General features: G+C 37.8%; 1 protein-coding gene across 1 annotated transcript in view; it reads right to left on the bottom strand.

Annotated features, from left to right (window-relative positions):
* Positions 1-13,508, bottom strand: part of LOC135222641 (katanin p60 ATPase-containing subunit A-like 2) — a 59,600-nt gene extending 46,092 nt beyond the window's left edge. Inside the window, 2 exon segments of the mRNA XM_064260771.1 lie at positions 2,363-2,429; positions 13,444-13,508. Coding sequence (XP_064116841.1) covers positions 2,363-2,425 — 63 coding nt within the window. The 5' untranslated portion in view covers positions 2,426-2,429; positions 13,444-13,508.
* Between the last annotated feature and the right edge of the window lie 1,979 nt (positions 13,509-15,487).

The raw sequence follows: 15,487 nt of genomic DNA, 5'->3' as shown, positions 1-15,487 counted from the left end.
CTCTCTCTCTCTCTCTCTCTCTCATAAACATACCCACTTAGAAAAATGAAAGACAAAAGGCCATAAGCTATACTGGATAACTTTCGAAACAAAATAAACTGTATTGACATCTCTCTCTCTCTCTCTCTCTCTCTCTCTCTCTCTCTCAATCCAACCGGAACGCCTCTGGCACTTTTTTTTAAATCCCTTGGTTCCTTTGATGTCTTCAGCGGGTCTTTGTGTACCTGGCAGTTAGTCGACTGTGGTGGGTTGCAAACAAAGCGTAGTAGGACATGGAACCGAGAGATCTGGAAGCTTAACACCTTCTGGAGCCTCAAAGGGGAAATGTGTAAGACTGAAAAATCTTGTTCTCTGAATTATAACTCAGGTTTGTAAATACAACATTCATATTATAATCGATTGGTTGTAAGGTACATTCATTCAGGTTGATTTAAAGTGGGAGATTGTTTGGACTTGAATACGTGTGCGTTCGTGCATGTGTGTATGTGTGTCTGTGTGTAAGAGAGGGAGAGATGAGGGAAGGGGTGTCGGGGACCGTCTGTATCATTAAGACGATTTAATAGGTATTAAATCTTAGATAATATCTTCTGAGAGAGAGAAGGGGGTGGGAGAGAGGTCAGTAATCCGCCACATTTAAGAACATAAAACAAAGGTTTTACGTAAAACGAGGAAGTGACACTTGTAACGGAAAATCACAGATTCTTTAAAAGACGGGAATTTAATATGTCTGAAACAAAATCGGATGCTCTTTATTTCTCATGAAATAAAATCGTTTCTCTCATATAATTCTTCTGTACGAAGAATCTCTAAAATAGTTTACATTTCATCGAGAGAGACGAAAAAAAAAAGAACAGTGAAAAAGAAGAAATATTCCGAGCGCCATCATTATCAACTTGCATGGGAACCATCGCTTCGTTGGCCCAGTTCTCATTACTGAGCTTTTTTTTTCTTTCTTTCTTTCTCTTTTGGTCAATACCTGCACTTGACGACACCTCATTAATTCTATATAAAAAAAACTTATGCTATATCACCTAATTGAGAGGTATAGAACGCGACTTTGAATGAAGTGGAAACATAATTTACTCGAACATATTACAGGGAAACTGATATAGGATTCAGGTAAAGTAATGAGAATGGTTCGTTTGTGGAAAAAAAAAAAAGCTTACAGGAAAATCGAGAGTTTAAAAAATTATTGCGCAGTGCCTTTGTTTTTTTTATCTAAGTTGTGAATGTAACCAACACATTCCCAAGTCTAACATTAATTAATATACTTTGACAATATTTTCTCTGTGTGGAGTTGAATGATTTCAAAGTAAATTCAGAATCGGAAAATCAAACGTACTGAGAAATAAAATTCAATACTAATTGGTACGCATCTTATTTTGCATTATAAAATGAAGAGGACTGAAATACGAGAGTTAAATTTACTTTTGAAAATCAAGACTTCCCAAACGTATTCGCTACGAACATATTTTCTTTCTCTAAAAGCAGATGAACTGACAAGTAGAAAATTACACTCGCAGAAAAAAGGAGCGGAAATTGCACACTCAGATACGAACTGAGGTTAGTTCCTTGATGACAAACGCCTAAACTTTCACCATAACAGAAGAAACTCAAATATTTTCATTTTTGTTACAAGTAATGACATGGCAAAAGGTATGAACGTTTAGGAGAAGGTTACTCATCATATCGTGATTGCGTAGAAAATAGTTCTCATTACTGCGTGAACGTTGAGAAAAAGATGTACTCCCCATATAGTGAATGTGTAGGAAAAAGTGCTCGTCATTTCGTGAATTTAGAAAAAAAGTTATCATATCGAGAATGTTTAGGAAAGTGTAAATACTCATCATCGTGAACGTTTAGAAAAAAGTTAATCACCATTTCGTTAATGTCTAGATTGATAAAAGTAATCACCATTTCGTGAACGTTCAGAAATAAGTTCTCACCGTATCATGAACACAGACCCCGTAGGGGGTTAGCGCCGTCAGTGCACCTTATTCGGTGCTTTGTAGGCATTACTTAAGGTTCATTGCAGCGTCCCTTCGGCCCCTAGCTGCAACTACTTTCATTCCTTTTACTGTACCTCCGTTCATATTCTCTTTCTTCCATCTTATTGTCCACCCTCTCCTAACAATTGTTTCATAGTGCAAGTGCTTTGAGGTTCTCCTCCTGTAACACCTTTCAAACCTTTGACTATCAATTTTCATTTCAGCGCTGAATGGCCTTAGTCGCCCCAGTGCTTGGCATAATGCCAAAAATCTGTATAAATAAAATCAGAATGAACACAGGAAATTTTCTCACCATATCGTGAACATAAATAAAGTCCTCGTGTATCACTGACGTATAGAAAAAATATACTCACCATATCTTTGGCTTGACTGGCTGCCCTTAGGGACTGAAGAGAAAGATGATTGGCCGTCATCATGCATCTGTACCAAGAGAGAAAAAAAAACATATAAGAAGTAATCAAAGATGTGACATGAATATAATTACGTAATACATAGTTAAATAGGATACCTAAAAAAGCTTAGCTTAATAGCACGTTACTTAGCTGAGAGAATCATGGAAGAAAAGGAATGGCAAGAAGGCAGAGAAGGGGTCAGACCCATTTTCTTGTCCTTTTTACCTTTGGCTCTATTTTGTTATATCATTTCGACATCATGGTCCTATTTCCTTCTCTTTTATCGATTACGAGTTTATCATTTAATCCTGTTTCAGACCTGGTTGTTAGTCCTTTGCTTATGATATTTGTATTTTTTTTTTTATCATGTATATTGAAGCTGTTTAGTCTTGCGGTCTAATGTTCTGCTAATTCACAAGCTCATCATGGCACAATCAAAATATGATTTTCATACGCCCTTAATGAGTTCAGGCGTATGAAGAACTCTCCAAAGAGGGTCGTCTTTTAAAAGTTGAAGCGTATGAAGCAACTTTTGTACAAGAACGCCTGTGGTAAGCTCGCGTAAATGAAGCACCTTTCAGAGGGGAACAGCCTTGATACATTTAAGCTCATATTAGAAACCAAAACACTATTTAAAAATATATGTTTAATGAAATTCCTTCTAGACAGGAACACCACTGATATGTTCGTAGGATGGAGACTCCTTGACAGAGAGGAATCCCAGTACGTTTATCCAGCCGAACACCTATAGGAAATAACGCCCTTGATAAGCTACAGTGCCTGAAGCATAATCCACAGAAAAATACTCTTGATGAATTCAAATGAATGAAGCACCTTCCAGTGAGGGACGGTCCTGAGTAGTTCAAGTGGATGAAGCAATTTAAAGAAAGGCGTTTGAAAATCTTGAGTCAAATAAAAAACACTATCCAGAGGGGAGCTTACTTGATAATAATTTAAAGAAAATGAAGCACCTTTGTGACAGAAACACCCTTGAGAAGGTTGAGCATTTGAAGCACCCTCCAGAAAGGAGCACCCTCCTGAAGTATGAAGCACCTTCTAAAGAAGCTGAAAGGGAAAGGCTTTATTATCAGAGTGTAAAGTCCCAGTAACCCGAAGGGGGAAGAAGTAGGCCACTGCAGGACGACGAGTACCCCGGAGAAACTGGCGTGTCCACCGCAGCAGGCGGGGTCGCGTGATTCCTCTTCGGTTTTATTGTCAGCGCGAAACAACCTCAGGTAGGGAGGACTCTCATTATAAGCGATTGTCTTCCCCAACCCCGTGTCAGGCGTAGTTTCCAGTTCATCGTTTGCTCTTGATGTATGCATCGAGAAATGTACTACGTTTTCCCGATCAAACAAAGGGAAAATTGATTCGCCAATCCTCAGAGAAATGACTGAACTGTTTAAGGTTGTTAGAGTAATGTTTGTGCTTTAGTCCTTTTCAAATCTATCTTTAAGTTCCTTCGTTGTTAAGCCCGACCTTCTGCCTTCTTTTTCCTTTTCTTGTTTCCTTCCGGCCTGGGCTGCAAAAGAGTGTTAGGTTCCCAGTTGAAGGAAAACTAAGACCAGGTCGCACGAAAGTTTCCTCCCTGGTCGTTTTGTTGACGGAAAGAAGCGTCCATATCAAATTATCATCCATTTAAAATTCATCACTTTGAAATAGTGATCTCTGGCATCTATGTCGGAAGTACTAGACGTAACAGAGTCAGTTATGGTGAAGATACATTTTTTTTCTTCATTTTGCAAAACTAGATATGTACGACATCCTTGCGTTTGGCAGGTTCACTTTCAGCATTTTAGTGCTTTTGCAGTTGCCAAGTTATGCTACAAATACTGTAAAAAGTACTTTCAATCATGTGCGAAATAAATTCAAACATTTTTATTTCATTTTACGCATGGGCGCAAACTCTTGGAAAAAAAAAATAATCTTAAAAAAATATCTAGGACATAATCTGGTGGCCTTATCCATAGGCTGCGTCAATTTCACAGATAATATATATATATATATATATATATATATATATATTATTGATATATATATATATATATTATATATATACATAAGCCAAAGAATAGCCTGAGTCACAAAAACTAAACTTCGTGTACAGTAATCCACCACCCGTCTTTCCTCTACTCCACGGGGTAAGCCCCCAACTCCCGCCCCCTACCCAAGGTTGGGGGAGAGGTAGAGCAGGGAGGGCTGAACGCTTCCCGCGACCTTGCAGGCAAAATGGCTTTAAAAGGAGTGAGTCACGACACGCAAGAAATCAGGGGAGCTAAAATATATAGACTCGCAACTTCCCTTTCGTGTAATCCTACATCACTTGTAGCGTTGTCACGTCCGCTATCCTGCTATAGTATAGATTCACATCAACCGTGCATCTGATGTCTAGGCCAGTCCCTTACGACGCTCTTGATTGGCTGTTGATAAGCCAATCACAAGGCTGGAAACTCTCAGTCTCTCGATAGAGTTCACATAGGCAGGATGTACGTTCCACCTCTCCTGAAAGACTTATCACCTAGGAGAGGTGGAACATAGATCCTATCCATGTGAACTCTCGTGAGAGACTGAGACTTTCCAGCCCTGTAACTGGCTTATCAACAGCCAATCAGGAGCGTCGTAAGGGACTGGCCTAGACATCAAATGCACGGTTGATGTGAATCTACTATAGTCGTTCACAATAGAATATAGAATAGAATATAGAATTTAGGCCAAGCGCTGTGACCTATGAGGTCATTGAGCGCTGAAACGGAAATACAGTGGAAAGGTTTGAATGGTGTAACAGGAGGAAAACCTCGCCGTTGTATTATAAATCAATTGTTAGGAGAGGGTGGAAAGTAAGGAGGAAGAAAGATAATATGAACGGAGGTACAGTAAAAGGAATGAAAGTGGTTGCAGCTAGGGCCCGAAGGGACTCTGCAGAGAACCTTAAGTAATCCCTACAGTGCACTGCATTAGGTGCACTGACAGTTGTAACATCCAACCCCCCCCCCCCCCCCCCCCCCCCCACAACAGGATGCTAGTCGTTCGATCAGGCGGAGTTACATGTTTGGCTCTGGTCATTGCTGTGGTGGGTGACCACCATAGAATGCCTTCTCTTGTTGGTATATAAGCTTTCTGACTTTTCTTTGGGCGAGGCAGTGGGTCTAGCAGCCATGTACCAAAAGACTACCTCGAAATCGGTATGAAAGATAACCGATATGGAAGTCATTTAGAAACTGGTTTTAGCGTCATAATAGTCATTCATGACTGACTACCCTTAGAAATGATTATACCTTTCGTTTTGAAAGTCGTTTGTTCATTAAGAATGATTATAGGTTCCCTTTTTTAGATCGCTTGTTCCTCGTCTAACTTCTGTAAGACACTACTATAGTAGATTCACATCAACCGTGTATCTGATGTCTAGGCCAGTTCCTTTCGACGCTCCTGATTGGCTGTTGATAAGCCACTCACAGGGCTGGAAACTCTCAGCCTCTCGAGAGAGTTCACATAGGCAGGATGTATGTTATACCTCTCCTGAGGGATACGTCTTTCAAAAGTATCCCTCAGTAGAGGTAGAACATACATCCTGCCTATGTGAACTCTCTCGAGAGACTGGGAGTTCCCAGCCCTGTAATTGGCTTATCAACAGCCAATCATGAGCGTCGTAAGGGACTGGCCTAGACATCAGATGCACGGTTGATGTGAATCTACTATAGTACTATAGATCCATTGAGGATTGCAACTCATAGTGTGCATGCAGGTTGCATCTTCTTAACTTCTCTTCAGTGAACCAACAGCACAAAATGGAATTTGATTCTCTTTGATGGGTTATTTTAACCTACTTTAGGTACACTGGTCCGTTAAAAATTTTGGATCTTTCCAATACAGTTACCACCAAGGGTTTTCGGGAGCCGTTATCTATGATTCATATTTCCCGGTGGTCATAGATTTTATATTTACAGTCTTTTGTTTATGTTTTTACGGCAATCTCCAGCTGCCTTTTACTAAGCACGCCGCAAAGGTGGATACATACCGGGTTAAAACCCATGGAAGATTCAAAATCCATTTATCACTTTTCGGTAATCTTACATATAGACAGAATAACCGTACCAAAACCGTAAACGCTTCTTAGATAATAAGGCTGTAGCAGGCTAGCATTTGTGCGCGTGCGCTTGTAAGGGTGCGTGATTATGTAAACGACACCACACAAAGACACCAAAGACAGAAAATTACTAGCTGAAAACTGATGCTCGTCTGCATGATTTCATGTGATGTGGTGTGTTTACATTTTGACGGAGAACTAACAGTTGCATCTCTCTCTCTCTCTCTCTCTCTCTCTCTCTCTCTCATATTCTTCTTCTACCGTTCCCAACAATTGTTACCCACAGCAAGTCAACTAAAAGCCAGGAAGTTAATGCACTGCTAGTTAATGCACTGCTTAGCTCAAGAGAGGCGGGACACTGGAAATTTTCCTCCATCGTCCCTGGATGTAATACGGACCTACTCGTTTGTGAGTCGAGAACGCTACCACATGCACCACGAACTGTGTGAGAGAGAGAGAGAGAGAGAGAGAGAGAGAGATGTCATGGCGGAGAATAGCAAATCTGACATGCGAGGAGAAAGAAATATCATCCCTGGTATGAGGAAGATGGAAAAAGATCAGACGAAAATCGAGGCCATTTGCATTATCTTGAAATGGCCGTCATTAGGGCTAAAATTTTGCTCACGGGAAGCAACGTGACGGAAGATTATGGCTTCACGACGGTGACGTGAATACCGCTGGATTTATTTTTTTATCTGAAGGAAATTAAATTCGAATAATATAATTGGTATGTGTTGGTTTGAAAATTCACGAATATCTGTTGGATTAGTTTTTAATGCCGTAGGATGATGGCGCTGTCGACCTATTCTCCTTTTCTATCCCAGACTCGAAGAAAGCAAGAACATGAAATGAAATATATAATGGGCATAAGAATCAAGAGGCCCTGTAGGTGTAGGGTTTAATGCCGTCAGTGTACCTCACAGGCGGTGCACTGCAGGCATATTACTTAAGGTTCTTGGCAACGTCCCTTCGGCCTCATGCTGCAACGTCTGTCATTCCTTTTACTGCACCTCCTATCTTATTCTTTCTTCCCTCTTACTTTCCACCCTCTCCTGACAGTTGTTTCATAATGCGTCTCCGAGGTTTCCTCCTGTGACACCTTTGGAACCTTTTACTCTCAAATTTATCTTTTTAGCGCTGAATGACCTGATAGGTCCCAGCGCTTGGCCTTTGGCCTAAGTTGTATATTCTTCTTCTTCTTCCTCCTCCTCCTCCTCCTCCTCCTCCTCCTCCTTCTTCTTCTTCTTCTAAGAAGCAAAAGATGAGGAAACAGGAGGAGAACTCTAAGGCTTGGAGTAAAAAATGTAGGAATATTTGGCCTGGTTGGAATTACATTGCAGCCTGACAGGAAGGGGAAATCTGCCTCTGAATACGAAGGAACAGTCGACGAGGTATTTCCCCATCGAAGAGAGAGAGAAAGAGAGAGAGAGAGAGAGAGCGAGAGAGAGAGAGAGATTAATGACCTTTTTTTTACCAACAGTCATTTTTTATCAATCAACTTTTTATAGTGAACGAAGTATTCCCTGTGGAGGAAAGAGAGAAGGAGAGGGAGAGAGAGAGAAAGAGATATTAATTACCTTTTTTTATACCAACAGTCACTTTTCATCAATCAACTCTTTTTATAGTGAACGAGGTATTCCTTGTGGAGGAGAGAGAGTGAGAGAGAGAGAGAAAGAGAGAGAGAGAATGTGCTGTTTTATATCAGTAGTCACTTTTCATGGACACTTTCTATACATCAGGATAATATTTATAAATATCTGAATGTAATATATTCATAACTTTAATTAATCCACTCTGTGCATGTGTACCATATTGTTTTTGATGCTTTACATTAATTTACGCTTTCATTTACAAATCATTAGTGATTCTTTGATTAAGTAAAGTTTGTAGCTTTCAGTCTAAAAGCAATACTTCAAACCAGTGTTGCTCAATATTTATATGACTTAACCCCCCGCCCCACAAATAAGGAAAATTCATCTAAGATAATTTACATAATATTGTGGGTTAATCCCTGACTTCAGTCTCCGCTGGATGAGCATATCTTCATTCATTTCCTTTTAGGATTTCAAGGCTTTCGTGTAAAACAGTATCCCAAAATATGAGGAATAAGAGAAGTCAAAAGGTCCCTCGGGATATCACAGTTCTTTACATAACAATTAAAAAGAATAAGTAGAAGGTAGAGAAGCAAGTAATTACATGAAACTAGGTCGAAGTTCATAATCAACATGTAATTGGATAAAACGGTAGGGCGGTAGCGTGTAAAGAGAGTAGGTACAGGGTTTAATGGAATTAATTATATGGCAGTTGTGGTAATTATCCGCCAGTATCAAATATTTGGACAAGCTGAGGCCTTAAGAGAATGAAAATATCAATGGTAATAAACAATTATCAGTATAGCTTTAATTATTATGAATAAAAAAAAGAAAGATTAATGTCCCTGTCTTTCAGCAATGAACGCATTAGGGTCATAACCTACGGTAATTATCTTTACGCTTTTGGATACAGAGGTATGACACAAAGATTTGCTGATATATCATAATAGCTAAGTTAGAATTCAAAGCACTTGAAGATATACCTCATAGTCAAGTTAGAAGTCAAGGCACTTGAAAATATACTGTGTATATATATATATATATATTATATATTATATATATATATATATATATATATGTATATATATATATAATTACACATATATATATTTGATAGTTGAATAAGATACAAAGTACTTGAATATATATTCGAAAGCCGAATTAGAACTCAAAGCACTTGAGAATATACTTAAATGGTCGCAAGAAAGACCCCGCTGATGTGGACTTCTTTTGCCAACTATGATATAAAATGGAGTCATCTAAACCCTTCAGAAATAACATCTATAAAGATCAAGAAACGTCGTAACTAGATTAAAAAGGCAATATAAATTGCAACGGCGGCCATTACAGCTTTTAAACTAGCAAATTGCGATATTGCAAGAAGCGACAACTCAAGCTTAATAATCATATGTATCAAAATACGCGTCAAAAATACGGCATACAAACAACTATCAAAAATTTTGGAGCACAATATCAGCTTTATGAATTATGATAAGAAATTCCTGAGATGATTAAAAAAACATACCATTAAGATAATAAATTGTGGAGCTCTTCGGCGAAATGGATTCGAACTAAAATTTTAGAACAAGAGTTAAATACACATATCATGGAGTAAAATTACTCATTTGCGCTCAAAGAAGAAAAGAGAGCTGAACAAGAGAAACTGGCCTTGGACGAAGTGAAGAGTGATAATTAGAGATTACACAAAATTGCCACTGAACGCCTCCCGCCTTCTAAGAAAAAGTATTTCAGAATAGTTTTTTTTTTTTTCTTTTTTTTTTGTGCATGCGTCTTTCAGCTTAAAAGTTGGCGCAGGCGCAACTTCAGACACAGAGCGAAAGGGTACTTGATATAGGTGCTTGGGTGTCTAACATAACATAATGCTTTAGCATTTCATTATCAAGGCTGATTATACTTTTCACGCAGCATATTACCCCTTTATTGTATTGCATTTGATTAATTATTATCAAAGGCTCCCTGACACACACGCATACGAAAATATATATATTTATTATATATGTAAATATGTGCATATATGTTTATGTTCACATATATACATGTATATATACGTATATATATTGTCACTTTGTTGTGATATTTTATTCTTAGTTATTTTATTATTCTTGTTTTTGTTATGTATATGAATTGTATTATTATCCATTTAGTTTTGTTTTGTCCCTCCTCCCCGTGGTTTGTCTGTTTGGTGCCACTAATGACCATTCTGTCTTTCCATATATTTGTGAGCGAGTGGTGCTGTCACCGTGGCTGTGTCGGAGATTTTTTCGACTGAAGGAGTCAGTTGATCTCTGAGCCTTATTACTCCTGGTGACTGCTGGATTTGATACATAACGCCTCCTTGGACGTACTTTCAATCTTGAAGGATTACTCTTCATCCTGCTTCACCCTCGGCTCAGTAAATGTCGAGGGGCTCTCGCTTTGCCAAGGTATAGGTGACTGATATTTGTTGGGATATCCAAGCGATCTTCGACTTGTTTCTTTTGGACGTCCCGGGTTTCCTGGAGGATCATCCTCGTGGACGTAGGATCGCTGCTTTATGGCCCCGGTCGAGTACCATATATACATTCATCACTTCGCCCCTTCAGTTTTGTCTCTGGACGCAGAGACATATAAATATTTATAAAGATCACGGTTATAACTCCTATGTTACGGAGGACAGAAACTCATATGTAATTAAGGAGATCACGGCAATAGCTCCAGTGTTTCAGAGGAGGGAAACCACCGTTAGGGTATTTAGCTTGTGATTATTAGGTTATTCTTACTTTCCGAATACCTTCTCCTGTCTGAACCCCTTCTTCTTTTGGATGTATCTTTGCCCTTACTATCTTCATTGGGTAAGTGCGTTGTTTTATAAATATTTCAGGGTGATTGATTTTCATTAATATATGTACTGTGAGGTTCAGGAATAACTTCTGTCTTTATGTTTTGTATTAAATTTAAGTGTTTTTGTGGTGTTTCGTTTCCCCCATGAATTAATTTTTGCACTCTTGATATCATGTGAGAGCTATTCCACTGATTGTGGACTTAGCTTATGGTTGTGAACAGAGTTTGGTAAGAAAGGAATCTAATTTTTAGTAACAGCAGAAAAGGACCGTTACAAAATATATATGTATATATATATACATATATATATATATATATATATATATATATATATATATATGTGTGTGTGTGTGTGTGTGTGTAAATTTTTATTTGCATAGTCTTTTCGGGTCTGGGCTAGAACCAGGCACTAAGTTGAGTCGCCGGTCCTATTGATCTGTGCTCTTAATCAAGGAGTTCTTTTAACTAGAAATCCCTATATATATATATATATATATATATATATATATATATATATATATATATATATATATATATATATATATAATATATATATTGGAGAGAGAGAGAGAGAGAGAGAGAGAGAGAGTATTTCATCAACAAGTTTAATTTTCAAAGCGCGCCGTTAAGTTCACCCACATGCCTGCATGCGAGTAAAACTCCACATAACAAGAGAAAAAAAAAACGCCATCATATTATGTTCACGGTTCTTGTATGAAGGAAGAGTAATAGCATACATGCAAGTGGGCTTTGCAAACGCGAGCGAACTCTCGCATAAATACGGTTGTGAATCACGATTCCAGGAATAGTTCCTTAATGGTCAAGGTCACCCACCCAGTAGTGTACACAAAAAAATGGTGAATAATGAAAGGCGCGGAGTGCTTGGCTTCAAAGCAGTTGAATGTCAATAAATGAACGCTTTTTCCACTGTCAGTAGTCTACGGTGAACAAAGAAACACTTCTAGTACCATAATGCCTCTTAGGTTTAGTAATGTGGTAGGAATTACTGATTGCGAGTTTCTTTCTTTCTACGTGATCATGTCTTGGTAATAAGACGAAAGCATCTCGGTTGTTTCACTTTTCTTCGTGGCTGTAACTTTGTTCGTTTTATTATACAAAATACACGATGCACAATTACACATTTCATACGGTATATAATTTATAAGTGACTCTGTTGTGCATATTTGTTTTAGTAATTTCATGTCATTTACAGAAGTTATCATAAAGGCAAGGTTTTGCATTTTTCAACAAAATCACTCTCTCTCTCTCTCTCTCTCTCTCTCTCTAATGCGAAGAATGGCTTTGGGTTTTGTTACCCTTATCTTGCAATGGGCAACAAAATAACCTTGTTCCAAGACAACTATAACGTTCATGTATCGCTGTTACTCTTTGTACGTTCATATGAAAGTATGTATACACACACATACACGAGTATCACTTATGTTTCTACTTTCACTAGTACATCAAATTTTGTGGTAAAACATGATTTTGAATTATGGGGCTGGAAATCATCTTTAACTGTTAAATATATCTAAATTATTTAGATTTACGAAGTATCTGCGTCCGTGTATACACCCGCGAGGCTATGGTCATCAAATATCAACATCTGCATCCGCATCCACAAATTTAAAATATTGATATCCGCATCCACATACGCATCCGCAAATTTAAAATATTGATATCCACAGCCACATCCACATCCGCAAATTGAAAATATTGATATCCGCATCCGCATTCGCAGATTTAAAATATTCATATCCACATCCACATCCGCATTCGCAAATTTAAAATATTGATATCTGCATCCACAGCCGTATCCGCAAATTTTAAAAAAATGTATATCCGGAAATCCCATTTTCGGACACCTGAAACACTTCTACCAAGTACATAACTCACTCTTAGATTAACAAATAGCTCAGTTTGATCTAACTGTTCTCTCAGGTGAGGCGGGCATCCTGGCCGCGCAAGAGTATAAAACATTCTACTTGCTTCAAAATCCTAAATACTCCCACGTGCAAATAGCATCGATCTGAGCAATAAATCACCTACTGAAAGCGAAAAGTCACAACGTGGGTTGACGGCCATGACATTTGTTGACTGTCAGACAGTATTTTCTTTCTTTCTTTTTTTCTTCTTCTTTCTTTTGGTTCCTGGAATTTGGAAAGGGATGGATGATGAGAAGAAGTAGGAAGTGGGTTAGGAGAAAAAAAAAGAGCTGACGATGGTCTTTTCATATTTCATCATTTTCCTGGAACTGTAAAAAGACGATGATACTCAGTAGCAAATAAAAGAGAAGGATGTTTAGAGGAAAAGATGAAGAAGAGAGAAGATGAGAAAATATGAATAAGCAAGAATGTGAAGAGCGAATCGCCGTTTTTAACCTACTCGCACTATAGATAGCACAAGGAAATTAACAAATAAAAGTGAAATTGATGAGTAAATGAATAATTATGTACTCGCACATATGAATTCTTGAATAAATTCCCGCTAAGAAATAAAATCCTTTGAAGTGAAGTACTACTCACCTGCTGATAAATTTTTCATCACATCCTTCGGTACTTTGGCTAGACAGTGATAGCTTAAATGTCAAGGTCTCTCTCTCTCTCTCTCTCTCTCTCTCTCTCTAAACAATGCAGACAAGAAGTAGATGATCTTAGTGAGCAAGTAAATCGAATTGAATGAGAGAAAGAAGTCATGAAGTAAGTAATTTAATTATCATGAAAGACACCACCAATATCTAATCTTTCTCATACATATCTAGACAAAGCTATACATATCATTACATCTAGACAAAACTATACATATATAGGTACACGTTCCACCGTCACAAGGATCACGTGACTATGTTTTACTGCAGAGCCAGGAATGAAATATTAAGAGGAATACGTGCAAGCGCTTTATTCCATTTATTTATGGTGATAGAAGTTCACTCTCGACGTGGTTTCGGAAGTCACGTAAAGCCGTTGGTCCCGTTGCTGAATAACGCTGGTTCCGTGCAACGTAAAATTACCATACAAACAGGCTTTTTTCCATTTAATATATAGATACTTCGTCAGGGTGCAGTATACAATAAAATACAGCTGAAGGAAGTCAGAAAGTAAAACTGACCTCATTAAATAGAATCAAAGGAATAAGCAACAGTTTCAAAGCATAGTAAACATGTACACAAACTAAGAAACTGCAATTACATAAAAAGTAGACCTGAAAACAAAACAGGTTTCAAAATAGTTACGGATTTTGAATTGCTGAACAATAGCCTTCGTAATCCAGGTCAGCCAGTTTTATAACGAAGCCTTGCTAATATTGGAAACTACAATATCCCTTTAGTTTTTATTATATTGATTCGATAATATTTCTTTTATCCATGTCTTGACGAAATATACCTTTCCAGTATTTTTCCAGTCAATGGAATGGTTACAATTATTCATGTGCAAAATAAGAATAGTGGACATATTTACCAAAACGAACACAATACATCTAAACAAAAGTATACTCATCACTGAAAATGCAATAATCCTTTCAAATACAGCTTTTTTTTGCATTTATGATATAAATAGATCTTCGATATAAGTAAACGCAAACAACTTAATATAATTTGCTACTTACATTTATGAAAAATATTTCACCTGTAACTTCATTAAAAATCATCATTAAGGATTCCGTGAATTTTACCTTCTCTGCTCAGTCACTTGCATGTAGTTGGTTTCTGAACTTCCTGGGTATCGATTAACTTTCTTCTTGGTTATGACCTGCTGTATGAACTTTGTGCACTGCTCACTGGTGCTCAGTACATATTATGTGTTTGTGTGTGTGTGTGTGTATAAATAAATTCTTCTGTTAAAACGGGTACGCCTCAAGTACAAAAGGCCCGATTAAACACTCTGGAATGAAGCTTAAGGACTATATTTCTGGTGGACTGACTCCCGCCCTTATCAGTCCACCGAAATATAGTCCTTAAACTTTAAACTAGTGTTTTAATGGGCCATTATACTTTATATTTATATATATATATATATATATATATATATATATATATATATATTATATATATATATATATATATATATATATATTCCGGGTGTTTTTTCCAAATTAGAGCCCCCACCCCCCCCCCCCCCCCCCCGCCCTCCACAGAACAAATGGAAAGTTTATGAGGTTTTTCTGCTAGAGCCTTTCTCCAGTACATTATCTTAAGTTTCTATTAAGCAATTTTTCATTTTTCCATTTCTTGTATTTTCAGACTGAGTGACGGAGTTACATACAGCCATGGCTAACGACTCGGAGGAAATCAGATGGCTTGACCAAATCCGGTCTATAACCTTCAGAGGGGCCAGGGATGCTGGTGCATCCTTCATTTCACGTTCCTGGATAGCTAAATACAGTAAAAAGATGAATCCTTTGTTAAAAGAAACTGGAACAAAAATCCATATGACTGTCATTGCAAAAAGAGTGAGAATCTTGGAAGGCCTGAAGTCCTTTCTCAGGAGTCAAAGACATCATAGCTGAGGCAGTGGGTAGAAACCAGAAAGTCTTTACGTAAATTTGCGCTTGAACTAGAAACAAAAGGGG

Source organism: Macrobrachium nipponense, chromosome 8 (assembly GCF_015104395.2).
Source record: "Macrobrachium nipponense isolate FS-2020 chromosome 8, ASM1510439v2, whole genome shotgun sequence".
Taxonomy (NCBI): Eukaryota; Metazoa; Arthropoda; class Malacostraca; order Decapoda; family Palaemonidae; genus Macrobrachium; species Macrobrachium nipponense.
Note: the sequence above shows the minus strand (reverse complement) of the source record. Positions and strands in the feature narration are given on the sequence as shown.